Source organism: Dasypus novemcinctus, chromosome Y, assembly GCF_030445035.2.
Source record: "Dasypus novemcinctus isolate mDasNov1 chromosome Y, mDasNov1.1.hap2, whole genome shotgun sequence".
NCBI classification, from domain to species: domain Eukaryota; kingdom Metazoa; phylum Chordata; class Mammalia; order Cingulata; family Dasypodidae; genus Dasypus; species Dasypus novemcinctus.
Window position 1 is genome coordinate 1,598,982 of NC_092216.1, and position 17,784 is coordinate 1,616,765.

At 52.4% G+C, this 17,784-nt stretch overlaps 2 protein-coding genes across 2 annotated transcripts in view; one reads left to right on the top strand and one right to left on the bottom strand.

The window, feature by feature from the left end:
- Positions 1–17,784, top strand: part of LOC101416025 (granulocyte-macrophage colony-stimulating factor receptor subunit alpha) — a 579,672-nt gene that overhangs the window by 278,310 nt on the left and 283,578 nt on the right. The window lies entirely within an intron of this gene.
- The window catches only part of LOC139438377 (P2Y purinoceptor 8-like), a 70,497-nt gene continuing 60,705 nt past the window's right edge, over positions 7,993–17,784 (bottom strand). Inside the window, exon 2 of the mRNA XM_071213443.1 lies at positions 7,993–15,866. Coding sequence (XP_071069544.1) covers positions 14,398–15,846 — 1,449 coding nt within the window. The 5' untranslated portion in view covers positions 15,847–15,866 and the 3' untranslated portion in view covers positions 7,993–14,397. The remainder of the gene's footprint in view (positions 15,867–17,784) is intronic.

A 17,784-nucleotide genomic window follows, 5' to 3' on the forward strand; every position in this document is an offset into this window, starting at 1 on the left:
TAGTCCCGGCTCAGATATACCAAGAAAGGGTCAGCTTACAGAAGGCCAGTTGTGAAACTTTTGACTTTTCTCACAAAATTCTTTGAGTTTTGAAAGAGTAACTCCCTTTGCTCCCTCATCTATAAAATAAGGGGATGTGGCTGATATGATTGTGTAATCATCATAAGCAGAGATTGCAGCAAGTGAAGGTGGGGCAAGTGTTGGATTCCTCCAGGTTCTTGCCTATGTTGCATATTAAATTCACAATAAAAGAATTTAAGAACACACCAGTTTAATTAGGCCAGGAAAAAGAATGTATGGAGAAATGGGGGGAAAGAAGAGAGCTTGCTGAGAAATGGAAGAGAAAGATGGAAATACACAAAGAGATTTGGTGTGAGTTCCTCCGGGCAGAGAGTAGTCTGGTTTATTAAATTACTGATTATCCTACCCATGGCTAATGCTAAAGGGAGGGACCCCAGCTACCCCACCAATGGTGCAGGCCAATGGAGAGGACTGTTTGGAGTATCTGGGGCCAAGGAGATGTCCCAGAAAGAGAAACTGGGACCTCAAGGTTAAACACGAGGTCTTGCAGCCATGTGGTCTGTCCGCATATTGTTGCTCATCTTCTCATTTCCTTGGCTAACCTGCTTCAGAAGCTCCTTTAGTATTTACATCTTGATTCCTTGGGAAACATGCAAAGTACATGGCCTCCTTTTCCACATGTGTTGAGTATCTTTCATGACCTGTGTTGAGCTTTGGGTTGGTTCAGAAGGCCAACAGGGGAAAGTCTTTTCAGTGTTCCATGAAGAAGTCTTTGTGGAGCAACATGGTGTTCTAAGCTCTATTAAGAATAAATCAGGGAAACGGACTTTGGCCCAGTGGTTAGAGTGTCCGTCTACCACATGGGAGGTCCGCTGTTCAAACCCCGGGCCTCCTTGACCCGTGTGGAGCTGGCCCATGCGCAGTGCTGATGCGCGCAAGGAGTGCCCTGCCACACAGGGGTGTCCCCCGTGTAGGGGAGCCCCACGCGCAAGGAGTGCACCCCATAAGGAGAGCTGCCCAGCGTGAAGGAGGGAGCAGCCTGCCGAGGAATGGCGCCGCCCACACTTCCCGTGCCGCTGACGACAACAGAAGCGGACAAAGAAACAAGACGCAGCAAAAAGACACAGAAAACAGACAACCGGGGGAGGGGAGGGGAATTAAATAAATAAAAATAAATCTTTAAAAAAAAAAAAGAATAAATCTGTAAAATTATTCAGGGAGCATCTATTAGATTCAGGTATTACAGACCTGAAAGGATGGAATGGACATGGCCTGGACCCTTAAAGGGCTTTCTATCAGGACAGGGGGTTTTTTCCAACTTGGGCACTGGCCTCTACCATTGAGGGGTTCATTCTCTCAACACAGGAGGTTTTCCCACTTTGGCACTGACCCCTACCCTGGAAGGGCTCATTCTGTCAGAGTCACAGACCCAAAGGGTATCGGGAATGAAAGATAAAGAGAGATTGGGATCAGGGGATCTGAGAGCATTGAAGCCTCAAGCTCATCAGACAAGTTTATTAATCTCAGGGGCTTCTTTATATACCCCAAGGAACCGTGAGAACCAGCAACTACCCTAGCTAACTATTCCCATAACTTCATTAATGAAAACACAGTGCACAGTGGATAAGACAGTAACTGAAGCTCAAGATGTTCTATTATGTTATTGATACAAGTATACTCATAAATCTTGTTGCCCAGGTTACTTGAGATATCAAGTCTGGGTTCTGCTGGAATGTTATGTTTCCCAGAGAGATTAGCCACCTGCACATACATCTCCAGGGACAGCATGACCCAGTGGTCCGAAAGTAACTTGCTACCATGGAAATAGCATGCCTTTGTTTCCCACATCATTCTATCAACACAGGAGGTTTTCCCACCTTGGCACTGACCCCTACCCTGGAAGGGCTCATTCCATCAACACAGGAGGGTTTCCTATCTCCATACCTTTAGCATTTGGGGCTGGATGATTCTTTGCGGTGAGAACCAACCTGGCACTGTAGGATATTGAACAGCATCCTTGGTCTCCATCCACCAGATGCCAGCCACCTCCTCTCCTCCCGGTGTGACAACCAAAAATGTCTCCAGGCATTCCCAAGTGTCCCCTGGGACGGGGCAGCGTCACCTCCAGTGAAGGACAATTGACTGCATTAGTCAACCCGTTCCCCACTCACACTCATTTGAGAGCCACTGGTCATTAAGTAGGTTGGTGCCAGCTCAACATGAGAAGGACCTTGAAGAGCAAAGCTGAGGTTTGCCAAAGGGAGGGAACCCTCCAGCGCAGGAAGGGGACGGGCCTGGAGAAGCAGAGAATCCAGGGGGACATGGGTGGGGGTTGCCAAGACCGGGAGAGGCAGGTTCTTGGGACTTGGGCAAGACGATGGCTGTGCCTGGGTAGGGAAGGGGCCATGGGAGGTGGGTGTTCTGGATCCAGGGGGCCACGTGAGGAGCAGGAGAGTGGTTCAGTGTAGATAGTGGAGATCCCATAGGGGAGCGTGCTGAATTCAGATATCATGGGCACCTGAGCACCAGACTCGAGGAATTCAACCAACAATGTCATCCAAATGGGTCTTGGCGTCCTTTACAACATGTGTTGAGCATCTTCCAGGGTCTGCGTTGAGTTTATCGTGGGGCCATTTGGACAGGGTTGAGAGCTCGATTGACTCAGACTTGTCCTCCTAGGGTGGAGTGCCAGCCCTGAGTTCCCACATGTAAATACTGAAACCTGGCCAGAGCTGACCTGCCAGCTCCACTCCTGGGTATACACATCCAAGAGAAGTGAAAACAGGTGTTCCCACAAAAACCTGTGCGTGGAAGTTCATAGCAACCTTATTCTCAAAAGCCCCAAACTAATCTAAGCCCCCTCTTGATAGAGAGGTGGAGTGGACATAACCATTCCGACATCCATGGGATGGAGGAATAGAGTATGGATGAGAGTGGACTTACTGATATGCTATTCATGAACTATTGTGATTAGTAATCGAAGAAAATGTGGCATTGGTGTCGAGAAAGTGGCCATGGTGGCTGCTGGGGGTAGGGAGTGGGAGGAAGAGTTGAGATGTGGGGGCATTTTGGGGAGTTGGAGTTGTCCTGGGTGGTGCTGCATGGACAGTTACCGGACATTGTATGTCCTCCCATGGCCCACTGGGTGGACTGTGGGAGAGTGTGGGCTATGGTGTGGACCGTTGACCATGAGGTGCAGCGGTGCTCAGAGATGTATTCACCAAATGCAATGAATGTCTCATGATGATGGAGGAGGTCGTTGCTATGGGGGGAGGAGTGGGGTAGGGGGGTGGGGGTATGTGGGGACCTCATATTTTTCAAGTGTAACATTAAAAAAATAAAGACAAAAATTAAAAAAATAAAAATAAGTTTTTTAAAAAGCCCAAATGGCTGCCACCAGATGAGTGGATAAACACAATGAGGTTCCTCTAAACAATGGGGCATGATGCAGCCACAGAAAGGAACCAGGTTCTGATGATGCTCCAACATGGCTGCAAAACAAAAGTCAGATACAAAGGGCCATGGGTCACCTGAGCCCATTTGTGTAAATGTCCATCATGGTCAAATCCATAAAGACAGAAGCAGATTGGAGGGTGCCAGGGGCTGGGGGCTGGGGAGGGAAGTGGGGAGGGAGTGCTTTGGGTACTGGCTGTCCTTTCGGGTTGATGCAAATGTCTTCGGACTGGATAGAGGTATTTGCACAATTTCGTGAATATACTAAATGCACTGAATTGTACGTGTTCAACGGGCGGATTTTTACAATTTTTTAATTTTTTGATTTTTTGGGATCTGTCTTTTTTTTTTGTCTTTATTTTTTAATGTTACATTAAAAAAAATGAGGTCCCCATATGCCCCCCACCCCCCTCACCACATTCCTCCCCCCATAACAACAACCTCCTCCATGATCATGAAACATTCATTGCATTTGGTGAATACATCTCTGAGCACCGCTGCACCTCATGGTCAATGGTCCACACCGTAGCCCACACTCTCCCACAGTCCACCCAGTGGGCCATGGGAGGAATGTCCAGCATCTGTCCCTGCAGTACCACCAGGACAACTCCAAGTCCCAAAACTGCCCCACATCTCATCTCTTTGTCCCACTCCCTACCCCCAGCAGCCACCATTGCCACTTTCTCCACACCAAGGCCACATTTTCTTCGATTACTAATCACAAGAGTTCATGAATAGAATATCAGTAAGTCCACTCTAATCCATACTCTATTCCTCCATCCTGTGGACCTTAGAATGGTTGCGTCCACTCCACATCTATGTCAAGAGGGGCGGGCGGAGTTTTTATCTTGTGGATTTTTCACCTCAGTTTTTAAAAGCTGGCCTTGCCTGATTTTAGTGTGGGGACTGGACAAGGTGTGCATTTGGGGGGGGGGGGGGAGAGAGATCCCGTAGCTATCATCAGATTTAAAGGCTTCCAAGAGCCCCCCTCAGGGAAGGGGGTCCTAAAACCCCCTGCCGCCCTGTCTCTCATCTTCCTTCCAGGACTGCCTTGCCTGTCGTGGGTTTTCTTGTTTTGTGATCATTATAAGTGCATCCTATGAATTCAGGTCTGTGACTACTTAAGTTGCAGGGGAATGCTCTGGAGACCCCCTTCTACAGAAGCTGCAGAGCTGCTGAGCAGCCAACAGGAAGCTGATGTGGCCAAGTAGGGAGACACCTGGTCAATGCCAGGAGTGGCCACAGCCCCCAGCACATCCAAAGACTGCAGGAAGGCAAGGTCAGTGAGCCAGGGGGCGGCCTCAGGGCTGGTGTCCCTGTCCCAGCTGTGCTGGACTTTATGCCTTGATTACCAACTTCACTCATTGATCACCAATTTCCCTCCACTCTAGCTTCAGAAGATTCCTGATGAGGATTCCACCGAAGGGCGTGTGGGGCCAATGCCTCATTTTTCAGATGGAAAAGTGAAAGTGGTGGGATGAATTAGGAAGCATAACACACAGGGTCCAATTTCACACTCTCTTGGGTTTTGAGATGCTTTTGATTGCCTTCCTCCCAATGAATGTGTTCTCTCTTCTGAGGGATGGGGTAGGTACTGGTGACATTTTAACGTGTCATTGTATTAGGGTTCTCCAAGAAACAGAGTCAACAGAAGATACATATACACATACGTAAGAGATTTATTACAGGAATCCACCCCCGTCTCCATGCAACTTTGGCGATTGGCAAGTCTGAATTCCACAGGTCAGGCTGCACATTGGAAACTCAATGAAGGTGATGGTGAACACTCCAGGAGAACTCGGATGGCTGAAGTAGAAGTGGGAATGCTCCTTCTGGCTACTGAAACCATCGCTTCTTTTAAAGCCTTCGGCTGATTGGATGAGATGCCTTTGATTGTTGAAGGCAATCTCTTCAGTTGATGGTAGATGTAATCAGCAGTAGATGCAATCCACTGACTCATGGTTGAAATACATCTACAAAGTATGCTCCCAGAAACCATGAGGCCAGGGCTTTCTTGACCAAACATCTGGACTCCATGACCTGGTCAAGTTGACACATGAGATTAATCATCACACAGCCATATGACTGTCACACAAGAGGAAGTGTGAACCCACTGGTAACTGTACTTTCCTAAGAGCTTTTCACTAGGTCTGAAGGTGCAGCCAGCTGTGAACACCCACCAGACTTGAACATCAGAATCCACCTGGGCTCTGGGTGGATCCAGGAGGCTTTGGGTAGATAGAGAAGGCTTTGGGGAGATCCAGCGTACTTTGAATTCTTTGCTTCATCCTGGTGAAGGGTGACTACTACCCCATAAATTCATACGGCTCCAACCCAGTGACATCAACATCCCTTGATGGAGTTGCTTCTCTACAATGGAAATCAAAGGTGAAGGAGGGTGGCGTCTCTGTGTCCAGCTGAGAAACGGAAGTGTCTGGATTCTAGGAGGACACTGATCTATTCAGAGCTGCCTGCAAACCCTGGCGGGAATTCAGGGTGGAGAAATGGAAATCCCTTCTGGATGGCCCCTGTCTCTCCCGGCCCAGCTGTTTTCACAGTGGGGACCTCTGCTCCTCCAGGTGGCTGGGTGCCCTGGGCACACTGGGTACCTCCCCTGCGCCAGCCCTGGAGCCTGCCCTTTCTCAGGAGTCCTGGCTTCTTGCAGGGAGGACCAAACTTGCACTGTAGATGTAGTGGGTTGAAGGGTAGCTCCCTAATGATTTGTCCACCCAGAGCCTGAGGTCAGGACCTGATATGTAGATGGAAATCAAGTTAAGGGTCTCGTACTGGATTACCTGGGTGGGTCCTAAATCCAATGCAAGTGTCCTTTTAAGAGAAAGGCAGAAGGAGATTTGAGGCAGAGGCACACAGAAGGTGGGGAGGTCACGTGAAGATGGAGCAGAGCTTGGGGTCATGTGGCCATAAACCAAGGGATGCCTGGGCCACCAGAAGCTGGGAGAGGCAGGAAGGCGCCTCCCTAAAGCCGCTTTTGATGTCAGACATCTGGGCTCTGTAATTGTGAGAGCAGAGATTTCTGTTGCTTTAATCCACCCAGCTTGTGTTCATTTGTTGCAGTGGCTTCAGGAAGCAAATACAGGCGTGCACATACATGTTGTGGGAAACTGGCTTACCTGTTCCTTATTGTAAATGTTACACCTGGTCTATTGTAGATGTCGCAGTTGTTAGATGTTGCAGTTGTTCCCTATTATCATAGAGGATGTTACAGTTCTAAGAGCAAACAGCTGCTTGGTAGTTTCCAGTAAATACGAGGTGGAAACTAGGGTTGAGGCTCTCAGTTCCAGAAGCTGTGAGTCCCCTGCTCCCATCTTTATCTCCTCTCTTGTGCCTCTCTCTCTGTCCCTTTATTTCGTAAAGTTCTGTGTTGCCTTCCCTTCCGGCCAACCTATTGTGAGCTGATTGCGGCACATACGTATGTGTATTTATATGTCTATGTGTATATATATCCATGTGACATCTTAGTATCTATTTTGAGTGCCTTGCTCCCTGCCCTTTTCGCTACTTATCATTCATTGATCTGTTTGCCCCACGCGTCACTGGATAGTCTTTGAATCAGGGTTTGACGGCTGCAGACCAGAGGTCAAGGCTGGGGCTCCCTGGTCATCTCCAAGAGCTGGGGTGGGCTAGGACCCCTCCCCACTGTGCGGTCAGCCTCTCACAGCATGTCAGGGGGGTCGTTCATTCTCCTGAACCTTCTCCCCCAGGGGCTGTGAGCAGGGGGGGCAGGGGTCCCATCCCCGTCCACCCCCGGCTCTCCCACATCCACCAAAACTTCAAGGGGTGACCCGCCCACCTCCCTGGCACACTATAGCTGGATCTGATTTGCCAGTTGGCCTCAACCAGGACACCCTGCCCAAAAACATCCCATTTGTTTTGGGAATCGTTCCCCCTGTTGTTTGAACGTTTAATTTGCCTCAAATTTCTATCATTAGAAGTAATGATAAAAAATAAGAAGAAATTAAAAAAAAAAGGAAAAATACATTTGAAAACAAAACAAGAAATAATGCTAAGGTAAACAGCTTAGCGATGACAATTTTACCATTCTTCCTCCAATGCCAGAAAACATTTGAAAGGAAAGGTTACAATTAAGGCACATTGCCCGCTAGAACTGGGGTCAAATTTACTTTCCCACCAACTGGGCATGGGGTGCCCTTTTCATTTCTTCATTGCCAACAGTGGTGTAACTTAGTTTTCATGGGTATGAAGAAAATAGGAAAGTATTTTAAAAGCAAAGTTGAAAGAAATCGATTAAAGGATCAGTATTACTGAGAAGCCTTTGGTGGTGTTATGTGTAGACTCAAAAAGCGTTCAATGAGGTCAATTGCCCCAGTTCTCCAGAAGAGAACCTAAAAGATTTCTGCTTATGTCGAGAACACACACAGGCTCGTTGACAAATATTGTAGCAGTCTTGAACAGGAATTCATGATGCCTGATAGCCATGATCGTGGAGGAAAAGCCAAAAAATCTCACTTTTTAAAAATACATTTTTTTTATTCTGGAAAAATGTTTGCTTTACAAAAATGTTGCAAAGATTGTACAGAGAATTCTCATATATCCCCCACCCCAGCCCCCCTCACTTCCCCTTTACATAGCTATGGTACATTTGTCAGAACTAATAACTAACAACGATGCGATATTCTTAACGTATTCCCAGACCGTATTCAAATTTCAACTTTCTTTCTGAAACCCTTCCAGGGTCTATTTAGCAATGATCTCTTTTTGTAAATGTTCTTTTTAGGAGGCACCAGAGATTGAACCCGGGACCTCGTACATGGGAAGCAGGCGCTCAACCACGGAACGCCATCCTCTCCCCAGCAATTATCTCATTTTAATGGCAAGTTTCAGCTTGCTTCTTTCCTCAGTGTGGCTAGAAAGTGGAAAACCAGAATCCACTGGCATCCTGACCTTGTTTTCATTTGATGTCTGTACTCCAGGAAAACCCTAATTCCTTAAAATGACCGAAAATCGAGGACAACCAAAGCAACGTGGAATTGGCAGATGGGCGTAAGCCCCAAGTTAGCTGTCTACTGGATGGGGAATTGTGCTTTGAGCTTAGGCAGGTATTACGAAGCCGATCCTTGAGTTAGGCTCAAGTCCCTTCCTTCCCGCTCCCCAGCTCTGGACCCTGGCGGAGATCTAAAACTTCAGTGCCTCTGAAAAACGGGCACAGGGACGTGGCTCGAGCAGTTGAGCGCCTGCCTCCCCCGTGGGAGGTCCCGGGTTTGGTGCCTCCTAAAAACAAGCAAACAACAAGCAAAACAAAATGAAAAAAAGCAACTCAGGAGAGTAGATGTGGCTCAGCTGTTGAGCGCCGGCTTCCCACATACAAAGTCCCGGGTTCAATTCCCAGCCCCGGTACCGTAAAAAAAAAAGTGCCTGCCTCCACCTCTCCGTGTCGGGTTAAATGAGCCGATACAGGTGAGGGGTGGGGCACGCCCCTTCCAGGGCAGGCTTTGGATCATCAGCCGCTATTGGGGTTTGACAGCAAGTCCCAAAACTATTAAGAAAAGTTCTATTTAACTCGTTATCCATCTTGCGCTCTTCCGAAATCTCCTTCCCTGCGTGCTTCGCCTTCATTTCAATGGTAGCAAAGAATCTTTTTAGGATTTCAGAATAGCAGAGGTTTCCAAAGACATTGAGGAAATTAAAAGGCCAAAGTTGATGACATCGTGTGGAGTGAAGCCAGCCAGGCACCCAAGGACAAATGCTGTATAGGAGCTCACTGAGGTGAAGTAATCAGAATAAGTAAATTCATAGAGTCAGGAACTAGAATAGAATTTACCAGGAGGTGGGGTGGGGAGAGGGCATTTTAAGGCTTAAAAATGTGCAGAGTTTCTATTTGGAATGATGGAAATATTTTGGTAACGGATGGCGGACAGTGGCTGTAATTAACGGCACTGAATTATATATTTGAATGTGGTTAAGGGAGGGATTAGATTTTAATATGGTACTAAAATATATATATATTTTAAAAATCCATGGAACTGCATAACACAGTGAACCTTAAGTTAAACCATGGACTGTTGTTAATAGCATATTTATAAAAATGTGCTTTCATCAATTGTAACAAATGTACCACACCAATGCAAGGTGTTAACATAGAGTAATATATGAGGACCCTGTGTTTTATGCATGATTGATTGTCCTGTAAACCACAACTTCTCTAATTAAAAAAAGAGTCAAAGTCAAAAGCTTAAGTTTTGTAACAGAAAAAATAAAGAAAAAAAAGCCAAAAAAAAGAAAAAAAATTAAAAAGTAAAACTGATAAATGAAAAAAAATTAAAAACAAAAATAAAAAATGGACTAAAAAGAAAAAGAAATAAAAGAAGGAAAAAGAGAGGCACAAAACCAAAATACACACACACACACATACACACACAGATTTGGAACAACAAATCTGGACCTGAACAATTCCTACTTTGGTTAAACAATTATGAAATCCCTAAGTCTTAAAAACGTATTCTTGGCTACCTACTTTGGAAAGAGTAAAAATCGAGAGTTGAAATGTGCTCATGGCGCAACAAAACAGGAAAAGAGTTTTCGGAGCCAGCCATTTCATCCTGTTTCTCGAAGGTTCCATCCTTTTCCTGGAGATTGAGGTCAAAAAGTCTGGCTTCATGCAGGACTTTGGCTGTAAGTTCAGTTTCTCCCAATCACCAAGATGATTACAGAGATGGGGGTCAACACACGTGGTCACCCACACGGTAGGACATTGCTCGGAATAAAGATGGACAGACCGATGGATACACACTACGACTGCAAGGGAAAAGCTCACAAACTTTGTGGCCAGGGGAAGCCGGCAGACGAAGCACCGCATGTATTTGAATCCCGTGTTGCTTCAGTTTCTTTGGCTGCTCGAGCAAATGCCGAGACACGGGTTGCGCTCAACCGTGGGAATGTATTCGGTTACGGTTTGAGGCTGGGAAAAAGTCCCCAAATCAAGGCATCCGGCATTCAGGAATATATTTTGCATAAATCAACGTCTTGCTGTGGCGTTTTTCGAATGCACCGTATGTTTCAGAAGAAATAGTTTCACATATTCCAAAAGTAAAGAGAATGAGCTAAAGAACCCCGTCTTTTCTTCACTCATCTTCCACCATCACCAAGAGTTGCCATTTCCCTCCACCCAGTTCTCTAAATCAGGTCTGTGTGGCGAGTGTATTTCAGGAAGACATCCACCACCAGAACATCCCATCTATGAGGACTTGAGTTTGTACCCCTAACAGATAAGAATTTTTAAAAAAACAAAACCACATGCCACGAAAGAGAATTAACAGAAAATCCTCGGTTTTACCCCCTCTCTTCTCTGTGCTCCGTTGCCCCTGATTTACGCCGTATGTTTTAAAAATTGCTCGAGTCTGCCATCCTTTGAAAGTCTTGTTAAGTTCCAGGGGCATGTCAGGAGGATAAACCATTGACTGGAATGTGAAGCTGAGTGTGTCTTAGGAATGTATCTCCAATATCAGAGATCAGGTTGTCCACCTCGGGCACTGGGGGAAAATTCAGATCATCTTCTTGGCTTTTGCTTTTCTGCATGCCCCCCGATTCCCACCAACAGCAGACTTTAATAGGATTCGGTAGGTTTTTGTTTGTTTGCTTTTTAGTCGGTAAATGTACACGGCTGCTTCCCTGTCCAACAGCTGAGCAGTTGGGTTGAGTTTCTGGAAAGAGAAATACCCCCAGAGCATTTTTGAAGTGCTCAGACAGGGAGCAAAGCCAGCTCTGCACTTGTACGGGACAGAAGGCAAAATACCAGGTGTCCTGGAGCTGTAGCCTTTGGGTTGCGATTTCCTGCAATGCACAGAAACTGTCACGCTGGGTGGAACTGGATGCCCCTGGGAGTCAGAGTTACAAGGCAGGTCGGCAGCCCGTCATCAGCTTCAAAATCTCAGTTCTTTGTCAGCATCAAAGGCTGAGGGAGACATTTCATCCTGTGGGGAAAGATATTACCTAAATGGGTGTGCTCTGAACTCGCCAGGCTGTTTGAAGGTGGTTTGGGGTTTTCACAGCTTTTTCTCTTTTCATCAGATCCAAGCACAGACGCAAAACTTGCCTCTTACCGGAGGGGAGGCGCGGGGCTTGCTGATTCAGCTTTCCAGGGCTCGGTTTCCAGACGGCCGAGCTCGTTTCACCTCCGCCCGGCAGGTGAGAAAACTCAGTCCCCAGGTCCATCCGATGGACCGCTCCCAAGGGGCTGGTCTCGGGTCACAGGAGAAACCCACAGTGAGGTAGCAGTGTCCGCATGTCCACATGTCCAGTGGCCACGCACGGCGCGCGTGGGCAGAGGGCAAGGGGGGACAAGCTGGTTTGCGTTCCAGGACGACGCGGCGCGGCCTGCCGACTGACCACGGCACGTGCTCTTTCGGAGGCAGAGTCAGAACTCAGAAAAGGCCGGTTTTGAGTTTCTCCCCGCCGCCGGCCTTGGTGTCCTCAGCAGGTCCTTCCTTAGAGTGACCGCTGGTGCGTCAGCTGGGGGGCGGAAGGGCCGGGCCACCGGGCTTGAGGCAGTGGAGAAAATTCGCCCAGACATCGGAAGGGTGTGACGCGGGCAGCGTTGAGAGGCAGGGGGAAAAAACGTGGGTTTAGGTGCTCAGTTAGGGAAATATAATCACATCTAACATCTTCTCCCAACACAGAACACCTCTCCACAAAGGCAGACGAGAAAGGAGAGGGGTTTTAGGATGGAAAAAAAAAACACGAAACCAGAATGTGATGCTGCAGATATTGCAGAGAGCGCGGGCGGGCTCCCCCTTTCTACGTAGCACAGCAGCTACCCGCTCATCTTTAGGACAAGAGGGGGGTTTGCAAGATGGACCCAGGAGCCCCCTAAAGTTCTGTCCCTCTCTTTCCAGGAAACAGGGAAATCAGGGCTTCTTTCCCTGAGCAGACAGTCTTGAGTGGTGAAGCTTGCTTATTTAACCTCTAAAAAAGGATTTAAACACATTCAAACCGGACGGGGAAGAATTGGCAAGGATACGTTTCTCACTTAAATGATGAAAGGGGGTAGGTGGGTGGGAGCCTCTCGCTTTTGGCTCCAGGGAAAATGCTTTAAATTCTTTTTTTCTTTTTTCATTTGTATATCCCTTTACAGTGCTCGGCTCTAGGTCAGCTGGTGACGAGACGGGGTTGGTTGAGAAGGCGCTGGCAGCTCCGGCTGGAATCCTGGCCAGTCCAGCCCCAGGGACGTCAGACTCTGCGGCTGTAAAGTTAAAACAAAAGCACTTTCTCTGTGCACTCCACGTCCCGAAATGAAAACCGAGTGTGGAGGGACAAGTGTAGCTCAGTGGTTGAGCGCCTGCTTCTCACGGACTGGGTTCATCCTTGAAATAAAAAGTGAGATGACGATGTGTCTGCAGGTGCCGGCTTTAGGTCTCCGGGGGAAGAGAAGGCAGCACACTGCGTGAGACGTGGGGACGCCGGAGTCGCGCGGCAGCCCCTTGGATCCAGAACCTGCCCCAGGAGTCACCGATGGCCGCGCTCACGGCCAGCGGCATTTCTCGTCCTTCCTTGCTCCTGGCAGCCTGTGCCTTGCTCCTGGCAGCCTGGAGAGGCTGGGGGTCTCCCAGCGGCCAGCGGCCCTCCGGCAATCGCCCACCGCCCACGGGCAGCGCCTCTGACCTGCCGTCCTTGTGGTCACGGATTTCCCACGGCCGCCCTCCAGAAACAGGAATCATCAGGAATCTATAGGCTCAGGGTGCTGCAGTCCAGAATTGTGGCCTCGAGGTGTGGCAGGGCTGGGCCCCCTCAGAGGCCCTAGGAGAGGGTCCTTCCTGCCTCTTCAGCTCCTGGGGGTCCCAGGTGAGACTGGCATCTTGCCACTCTCTGCCTCCGTCTTCTCATGGCCGCCTCCCCTGGGTGTCTCTTCTAAAGACACCAGTTGTTGGATGTGTGCCCCCCTCCCCAGATAATCCAGGATGATTTCAACACCTTTACCTTAATTGCACCTACAAAGAGTTTTTGTTTTGTTTTTTTTTAGTTTCCAAAGAAGTCCCACTCGCAGGTCCCAGTGGACATGAATTTTGGAAGTGGCCCTCTTCAGTGCCCTACAGAGCTATCTCTTTGCCTTCCAAAGCAGCAATGGCTGCACAGAGACCGAGGGTCCCTGCTAGGGAGGGACTGGCAACCCTGGGTTGGCCCCACTCTGCAGGTCCCCTGGCCCACCGGCCCCTCTCGGCTCTCGCAACACAGAGTCCAGGACTCTTTGTCTCTCTCCAGGGAGTCCAGGAGTCCAACAGTGCAGTTACGCCTCGGCGTTTGCCAAGTGTCCAGAACTGTGCTGGGATTCAGCTAAATGCCCAGAGCAAGCGCTCTCTCCTTCCCGAAGCAGCTCAGGTGTGGGGGCTCGCACAGGTATGCCCTGGACTGTGGAAGAGTGACAGAGGCCCTGCCCCAGGGCCAGCTCCGTCAGCAGGCACCAGGGGACGAGTGGATCCTCTTGCAAGTTTCCACCATCAGCGTCCGCGGCAGGTGCCGGTTTCCCAACAGCCCCACCTGGCGTGGTGCAGAGACCCTGGGAGGGCTTGCCGCCCCAAATGGGAAAGCAACCTGGTTCTCCAGCAGGCGCCTGAGGTGTGGAGTCTGGGTGAGAACAGGTGGAGGTGAGAACAGGTGAGCTCCTGCTCCAGGAACCCTCTGCCTGCATGCAGCCCCTTCACAGCTGTGGAGACTTGGCCTCCCCCAGGCCTGGCTCCAGCAGCTTCCTGCCCCACCCGGAGACCCTCGCCCCTCCGGGGAGGCGAGGGGGCCGAGGTACACCTGGGCGCTGCAGCATTTCAGTGGAACAGGAGACACCGGGGGGTCAGAGTGACCGCTCCAAAGCCCTCGGCGTCAGGCGTTCTGGGAAGAGGTGGGTGGGCTCCAGAGTGACTGAGCACCAGGGGTGGGGCCACAAGTCCTGTTGTGAGGTCACAGCGCCCGGAGTGGCCGAGGGGAAATAAACAAGAGGGCTGGGTGGGTGTCGGGCCAGTCGGGGCCCAGGCGACTGTCCGGCCTGCAGGACCGAGCGCAGCGGCCCTGAAGGGGTCCCGCGAGGAGACGCTGCCGGCCTGAGCAAGCGCTCAGGGCGCGAACGAGGCTGCGGGGGGCTCGCCTCGGAGACCTCGGTGCGCGCCTTCCCGGCTCGCCTGAGACGCGGTCGTTGAGCTTCGCTCGCCGCCTCCCCGAATCGAGGTCTTCGGGAGGCAGGGAGCGCGGCGGCCGCGGGCGAAAGGGCCTGGCGGGGAAGCTCTCCGCAGAGCTCCGGGGCGCACGGGCGCTCGCCGCCCGGCTGGTCAGAGGAGGCTCTCCTGCCTCTTGAGGCAGGCGCGTCCGGGCCGCGTCGGGCGCGGCGTCGGCGGGGCCGCTGCTGCCGGTGGAGCGCGCCGACAGCGTGCGCGCGGAGAAGAAGCTGTCCCGGCGCGTGTCCAGGCTGTCGGCCGGCAGCCCGCTGTAGCCCAGGTACCTGCGCAGGCGGAGCTGGAACTCTTTGGAGGCGAAGTAGTAGACGAAGGGGTCGAGGCAGTTGTTGAGGCAGCTGAGGCAGAGCGTGAGCTTGTAGACGTGGTAGTAGCTCTTGCCGTAGAAGAGGCGGCTGACTATGTGCACCAGCAGCACGAAGTTGTTTGGGGCGAAGCAGGAGACGAAGGCGAACAGCACCACGGCCGCCAGGCACACGGCGCGCCGCTTCTGCCCGTCGCCGCAGCGGTCCGGGGCGCGCGCCAGCGTCAGGATGGTGGCCGTGTAGCAGGCCACCGTGACCACGAAGGGGATGAGGAACAGCACCACGAAGAGCGTGAAGAGGAAGACGGCCCACGTGGCCACGCTCGGCAGCATCGTCCACTTGAGCACGTCGAAGCAGGTCACGATGCCCAGGTCCTTGACCTCGTAGGTGAGGTCGGTCCTGGCCAGCGGCGACAGCGCGGCGAGCAGCAGCAGCCAGGCGCCCGCGCAGGCGGCCACGGCGTAGCGGCGCCGGCGCCAGCGCGCGGACGCCAGCGGGTACACGACGCCCAGGAAGCGCTCCACGCTGATGCACGTCATGGTGAGGATGGACGAGTACATGTTGGCGTAGAAGACGACGGTGACCACGTTGCAGAGCAGCGTGCCGAACACCCAGTGGTGGTGGTTGCAGTGGTAGTAGATCTGGAAGGGCAGCGCGCTGGCCAGCATCAGGTCCGTCACGCTCAGGTTGATCATGAAGATCACCGACGGCGACTTGGGCCCCAGGTCGCGGCACAGCACCCACAGCGAGAAGAGGTTGCCCGGGATGCTGACGAGCGCCACGAGCGAGTACACGGCGGGCAGCACCGCCGCGATCGTCGGGCTGCGCAGCATCTGCAGCGTCGCGTTGTCCGGCTTGCTGGCGTTGCGCTCCATCCCGCGCGCGCGGCCGGCGGCTGCGGGGACACGGGCAAGGCGCCGTCAGGCCGGGGCGAGGGGCGCGCGCGCGGGGCTGCCCCCCACGGGCTGGGGAACCCCGCTGCCCACCCCCCAGCCGCCGGCTCCCTCCCTCCGCGCCCTCCTCGCCCGTGCGCCCGCCTCCCCCTCCCGCCCTCCCTCCCCGCCCCTCCCCCTCTCCCTCTCTCTCTTCTCTTCCCCCCCATCCCCCTCTCCTTCCTTTCCCTCCCTCCTTCTGTCTTCTTTCCCCCTCCCTCCCTTTCTCTCCTCCCCTCTCTCCCTCCCCCTCTCTCCTCTTTTGTCCTTCCCTCCCTCCCCCTCTCCTCCCTTTCTCTCTCCTTCCCCCTCTCCCTCTTCTGCCTCCCTCTCCCTGTCCCCCTCTCTCCCCCTCCCTCCCTTCTCTCCCTTCCTGCCTCCCTCTTTCCCTCTGTCTTCTCTGCCCCTCCCTCCCTCTCTCTTCCTCCCTCTCTCTCCTCTTCTGTCCTTCCCCTCCCTCCCTCTCTCTTCCTCCCCATCTCTCCTCTTCTCTCCTTCCCCTCCCTCCCTCCCCCTCTCTCCTCTTCTCTCCTTCCCCTCCCTCCCTCCCCCTCTCTCCTCTTCTGTCCTTCCCCTCCCTCCTCCTCCCCCTCTTCTCCCTCCCTCTCTCTCGCTCCCCTTCTCCCTCACCTGCCTCCTTCTCTCTGCCCCCCTCTCTCTCCTCTCCCTCCCTTCTCTCCCTTCCTCCCTCTCTCTCCCCATCTTCCCTGCCCCTCCTTCCCTGTCTCTCCCTCTGTCTTCTTCCCTCTCTCTCCTCTTCTCTCCTTCCTCTCCCTCCCTCTTTCTGTCTTCTCTCCCCCTCTCCCTCCCTCCCCCTCTCTCCTCTTCTCTCCCCCCTCCATCTCCTGCCCCCTTCTCTCTGTCCCCCTCTCTCCCTCCCCCCTCTCTCTCCCTCTTTCTGTCTTCTCTCCCCTTCCCTCCCCCATCTTTCCCCTCCCTCTCTCGGTCTTCTCTGCCCCTCCCTCCCTGTCTCTCCCTCTCTCTCTTCTTCCCTCTCCCTCCTCTTCTCTCCTTCCCCTCCCTCCCTCCCTCTCTTCTCTCCCCTACCCCTCTCTCTCCCTCCCTCCCTCTCTCTCTCCTTCCCCCTCTCCCTGTCCTGCCTCCCTCTCTCTGTCCCCCTCTCTCCCCTCTCCCTTTCCCACCCTCTCTCCTCTTCTCTCCCTCCCCTCTGTGCCTTTCTCTCCCTCCCTCTCTCCCTCTTCTATCCCTCTCCCTCCCCCTCTCCCTCCCCTGCCTCCCTCTTTCTGTCTCTCCTCTCCCCAACCTCCCTCTCTCTCCCTCCTTCCCTCTCTCCCTCCGTCTCTCCCTCTCCCTCCCTCTCTCCCTCCCTCTCCCTCCCTTGCGTCCCTCTCTCTGCCCCCCTCTCCCCTCTCCTTTCCCGCCCTCTCTCCCTCTCCTCTCCCATCCCTTCACTTCTTCTCTACCATCTCCTTCCCTCCCCCCTTTCTCCCTGCCCATTTCCCTACCTTATTACAGAACTATCCACATTAAATACCGAAACACTGGATAATGCACAAGAAACACACAGAAAAATAAACATCACCCATAACCCATGCCATGGAAATGGGGGCAAGAGGAGGTGGCCGGCATCAGCTCCTCTGAGGTGGGCAGGGCCCGGCAGAGCCCGCTGGAGGGGCTAGAGCCCAGCCCCCCACGCCCAGCCCCTCCACCTGAGGGGACAGTGGGTGGGGGGAGGGACAGGGCACTCAGGCCGGCGCCCCGGGGCCGAGGGCCTCTCGGCAACTCCCAGCAGCCCTGGACATGGGGACCCCGGGCCATCCACCCAGGCTCTCGCTTCCCTCCACCCCTCCTCCCTCCACTCCTTCTTCCTCCCCTCTTCCTCCTCCCCAGTCCCTTCCTCTCTTCCCTTCCCTCCCTCTC